This window comes from Pygoscelis adeliae, unplaced genomic scaffold (assembly GCF_000699105.1).
Source record: "Pygoscelis adeliae isolate BGI_AS28 unplaced genomic scaffold, ASM69910v1 Scaffold36, whole genome shotgun sequence".
In the NCBI taxonomy this organism is placed as follows: Eukaryota; Metazoa; Chordata; class Aves; order Sphenisciformes; family Spheniscidae; genus Pygoscelis; species Pygoscelis adeliae.
Window position 1 is genome coordinate 5,853,743 of NW_008824934.1, and position 4,881 is coordinate 5,858,623.

The following is a 4,881-nucleotide window of genomic DNA, read 5'->3' on the forward strand; positions in this document are numbered from 1 at the left end:
CCATTATATGGTGCTTCCCCATCAGCAGATCTAGTCTGTAATTCATCCTACATGGAAAAACTCCGCTCCCCAGCAGCTTGCTGTATATATTTTGGGGTGTCGGGCAAGGCAAAGTTGCCCAAATCCTCCCACCCTGCTCTGAGTCACCACCTCCTTCTGCCATACAACTTGGCAGGTATATCTTTAGGAGAAAAGGAAGAAAACCAGCCAAATTCAACCACCGGCTCTTGGGATGCTCTCGGTGCTGCAAGTGGGGCATGGGGGTGGGATGACAAAGCCTGTGCGTGTGGTCCCCCTCTTTTAATAGCTTGTGCAGAAGCTAAATTTGCAGGGAACAGGGCCTTTCTGGGCTTAAAAATACAAGAAAGATGCTTGATGGAGCAGAAAAAGTATCTCAGATCATGGTACATCAAAGGACTGCCTGAATTTGGGCTGGAAATCTTCCTGAGCATGACTTAGAGCCAATCTTTGAACCCTGCTCTCCAGGTTCAAAGGTGGTGCAAAGCTGGGACGGAAACCTAAATCACTTGGCCATTAAAATCCCCTTCCAGACCATTTCCAACCAAACCAAGGATTTTTTTTTTTTTGCAGAAGGAAAGACGCAGACAACAGCCGGCTTGTCATGAAGAAGGTGCTCATCTCTACGAGAGGGCTCGCCGGGGTACAGGGAGCTCAGCTTGCCCACATCCCCACCACCTCAAAATCGGGGTGGTGCTTTTGGTGATACCTGCTGACCTGGAGCCTTTTTCTCCCCCTCCTGCTGTTACGGCCCATCTCAGCCCTGCTGCAATGAGCCAGCAGCTCCCAAAGCCATCGCTCGGTGCCCGTGACGATGACAACTGCCAGCCAAAATCACCCCTTTCAGCACCTTCCTCTTTTCAAGCATTATCAGCACCAAGGGCAAAACACACCTTAGGGACCAGCCGGGTGTCCTCCCCAGCACGAGCACCATCAAAAGCAACGTTGCTACCAGCAAATCCAGGGTTATCCATGAAACCCACCCACCAAAAAAAGCATTTCCACGGATGGCAGTCCACCTAGAAGCAAACCCAAGTGCCACCCAGCCTGTCCCCCCCGCCACCCTGCATCCCACCCATCACTTTGCTCCCTTGGGGAGAACCAAGCCCCCATCACGGAGCATCTCTGCGTCACTCCAGCCCATCCCCGTCGCTGCAGATCCCTTTGCAAAGAAACAAATAGGTATAAATACACGTGCAAAGCAGGCGCATCCCGGCAGAGGGGTCTCCGGCTCCCGTTTTCCCTGTCCTGGGCAGATAGGATGCAGCATCAGGATTTATCTACAAGCACAGGGAGGCGGAGCGGGGCTGGAATAACTGCTGCTAATCCCCTTCGCCCTCCCCTCCGAACTATATTGTTGAAGGCATTACATAAATGGGAAATTATACAGACATTTGGGCAGGAGAGGAACTAAATCCCTGCCTCCCCTGCTCCGTTTTGCAATGCCTCCGAGACACCCAGTCTTTCAGCCAAGAAGGGTTTTGCAGATGGAGATGCGCTCCCGGCACCAGAAGAGATGAAATGTGTGGTCTGGAGGCCGGGAAGGGCTCGGCGATGCCCCGTTTGCACCACCACATCGCCTTTCCATTGGGTTGCAACGTCCCTCCGCTGGGAAATGTGTATTTTCCTGATGTTCCCCAAACCTCCTTGGAGTTGAGGGCTAAACCCCTGCGAAGCCAGCAGCCAAATTCCCCTCCGGGCAGCCTCCGGCAAGCAGGGCTTTGCTTTGGATTCAGCCCAGCGCTGGGAGAACCTCCTTCCCTGCTTCAAACCTCCCTCGCCGGGGCTGTCAGGACCCTATTAATGATAGTTTTGCTTCTAGCTAATACAAGCGCTAATTGCATTTCAAAGGACCGGCTCCAGCACTGGCTCCTGCTGCAAACACACGCGTACCCCGGGTGTTGACCCTGCAAGATCGCAGGGACGCAGCAAGGAGGGACACCCCAAAAGGGCTCGAGGTCACCCCACTAGATAAGCACATCGGGGAGGGCTCTGACACGGTGTTTGGGGGGGGGTGAACCCCGTTTCTCAGCCGGCTGAGAGTGAAAACAAGCGGGGCACGCACCTTCCCCGGTCCAAATGGCTCTGCAGACCCTAAAAACCTCAGTTTGTATAATAACTCCACAGAGGGAACCACAGCGGTGGGTTGTTGTCCCTGTGCTTTGCTATGAGCCCTCCTGCCCTCGGCACTCACGGCAGCAAATCCCATCCCAACAGCACTGAAAACAAGCCCGTGATTGACGGTTTATTTTAGGAAGGAGGCAGGAAAAGTGGGAAGGAGATAATGCCGGGGAGAGAGAATGTGAGCGCCAGTCATTAGTTAAAAACAAGCCCATCAGTACTCCAAGTGCCTCAGCAGAAAGCAAACAAAAGGGCAAAGAGAGCAGCTTGGCAAGGGAACAAAACCAGCCACATCAGCTGCATCCTCCCTCCTCGGCTCTTTGCAGCGGGATTTACGAGCCGGGAAGTTTGCAAGGCGAGAGCTGCAGCTCCTGCTTCTGAAAAACGAGGGTTTGGGGGCTCCTTCCCTTGATTTTCCTCTTCGCCAATGTCTGAGCAAAGAGACTGACTTGGCATCACTGCAATCAAGGTTTCATCGTAGAAAATAGGGGGAAAAAACCCAAAGCACTGTGGAAACCCCATCACCGGCGGGTCCCAAGGGGGTGATGCTTTGTCCTCCCTGCACATGGTCCCAGGTAGGTCCCAGCCATCTCCATCCTTGCCAGGGTGAGGTTTCGGCTCCATCCCCACCTCCCTGGAAGGCTTTTCCCTTGGCAAGCACTGCAGGAGCCTTAGCATGATCCTTGCCCCTGTCTCAGCCTAATTCCTAAACCATTAGAGATTAAATAAACCTGGATTAAATATGGATCTGGATTAAATAAAACCTGCTCTTATCCCGACACTGTGGAGAGCTTTTCATCGGCAGATCTTAAAGCACTTGGCAAAAGGAGCAAGGCAAGCCCCTGTCAAGCATTCCCAGCCAAGGATCTTGTGACAGAAAAGACCATTTCTGCAATGACAACCAGAAAAAAGAAAAAAAAAAAAGGCAGGTGGGGCACGTGAAGCCCTGAAACGTCTCCACGGGAAGGGGAGGCTCGTGAGAGCGTGGTTAAGGTCACGTCCGGATGCTCCATAAAAATCCATCGATGCAGGAGCTGAGCTGCATCTCCACGTTGCTCAAGCCTGGACGCAGCGCCAGGGTAGACCTTGCCTGGAAGCGCTTGGAGGCATCAGAGAGGCCACAGGGCGTGTACGAGGGCTGTGATGTATACAGCATTTAGCATATTGCATATGGCGTTTAGCCTGGAGTACGTAGCACGCTGCATTTAGCAGGGGCTGCTTAGCTCAAGGCTCTTAGAAGCAAACCCAAGACCTGTAACACAAGTCCTTATTTCAGCAGAGAGGGGAGCAACATCCCCAACCCAAACCCTACAGCATCCCTAGGGGTTTTTTTTGGGGGGTGCTATTAATACCGAGGGATTACTTGTTGCAGCAAGGGAATTTGGGAGGTAAATACCCCAAAACTGAGCTCTGACATACGGGGGAGCTTCAGAAATGCTCAGGGACAGCCAGGGACCCGACACGATTTAACGCATGAGGGTTTCTGCGGAGAAATGAAGCCCCAGAATATCTCCGCACCCCAAAGATGCTTATTAGCTGGGAACGATACAAGGTGAAGGGAAGATCCTTGCCTGTGTTAAAGCTTTTTAAAGAGCTCTGGATTCAAACCGGCAGCTCTAAACCGCTGTAAAAAGCAGCTGGTGGGAAAAGAAAAATTGGGCTAATTGGGGAAGGGCAATTAGCACGGTTAGGAGGATTTTCGGAAGGGGCTTCAGCCACCTGCATGGCCTGGATTTATCCAGAGAGCAAAGCACAGGCTTCGTGGAAACGCAGAATTCATAGAAGTAGCAGGAAAGGATTTAAAAAGAGGTGACCCTGAGCTGAATGCAAGATTTGCCGGGGAAAAGCGTGAGTAGAAAAGGATGGAGGGAGTGTGGGATGGCTTTCCAGGTCAGTGCCGTGCATTTGCAGGTGAATTAGAGCAGGTTTTGCTCCCACGTGGCGCAGAGGATGCTCCTCCTTTCCCCTCGCCGCCCCAGCACAAAAACTCCCACCCAACACCTCTGCTCTTTAAATGAACTCAGCAGAGACACAAGCAGGTGGCTCCCATCGCCCCGGCAAAAGCCGCACGCTGTTATTTTCCTACGGAAAGGAGAAGAATGAGCTTTTCCAGGCTTGCAAGGAGGAGCTGCCCCAGGGGTTGCATGCAAGCTGGGAAAATCCCTGCGAGAAAAAGCCTCGTGGGGTCCCTGGGCAAGGAGAGGGGGGAGAAATTCAGCCTGCCGATAAAAATGATAACTGTAAAGGGCTTTTTCCAAGCTGTTTTTTGGCTTGGAGAAGCCAAGCATGGGCATATCCCTAAGGGCAGGTCCCTGCAAACCCCAGCCCCAGCAAACCTGCCCTTTTGGGGCAAAGCCCAGAAAACCCATAAGCAGCTTCAAATAAGGAGCTACACTTGAATTTTCCCCTTTTTTCCCATCGCAGGAGGTGCCATGGGAGGCAATACAGAAGCTAAAGCAAACCGCTCAGATAAGGGCTATATAAATATCTCGCCAAGATCAAAACTCGACATATTTAGCCCTCCCTTTCATGTTTGCAAAACACAGCTCTGATTTTACACGGCTGTAAAACAAACCCCGATGAACATTTTATGGGAACATATTTCAGGCAACAAGCTGAGCGCTGGCTAATCAGCCAGCCCTGATTTTGGCGATGCCAAGAAGCCATCGCCCTGCTTGCAGATGGGGCTTCCCGGCTTTCCAAAACCCGGGGCGGGGGGGCCCTGAGGCTACGGCTCCATCC

General features: G+C 52.4%; 1 protein-coding gene across 1 annotated transcript in view; it reads right to left on the reverse strand.

The window, feature by feature from the left end:
• Positions 1-3,133: 3,133 nt before the first annotated feature.
• Positions 3,134-4,881, reverse strand: part of ARHGEF10L (Rho guanine nucleotide exchange factor (GEF) 10-like) — an 82,097-nt gene continuing 80,349 nt past the window's right edge. Inside the window, 1 exon segment of the mRNA XM_009325317.1 lies at positions 3,134-3,277. Within this exon segment, the coding sequence (XP_009323592.1) occupies positions 3,134-3,277 (144 nt within the window).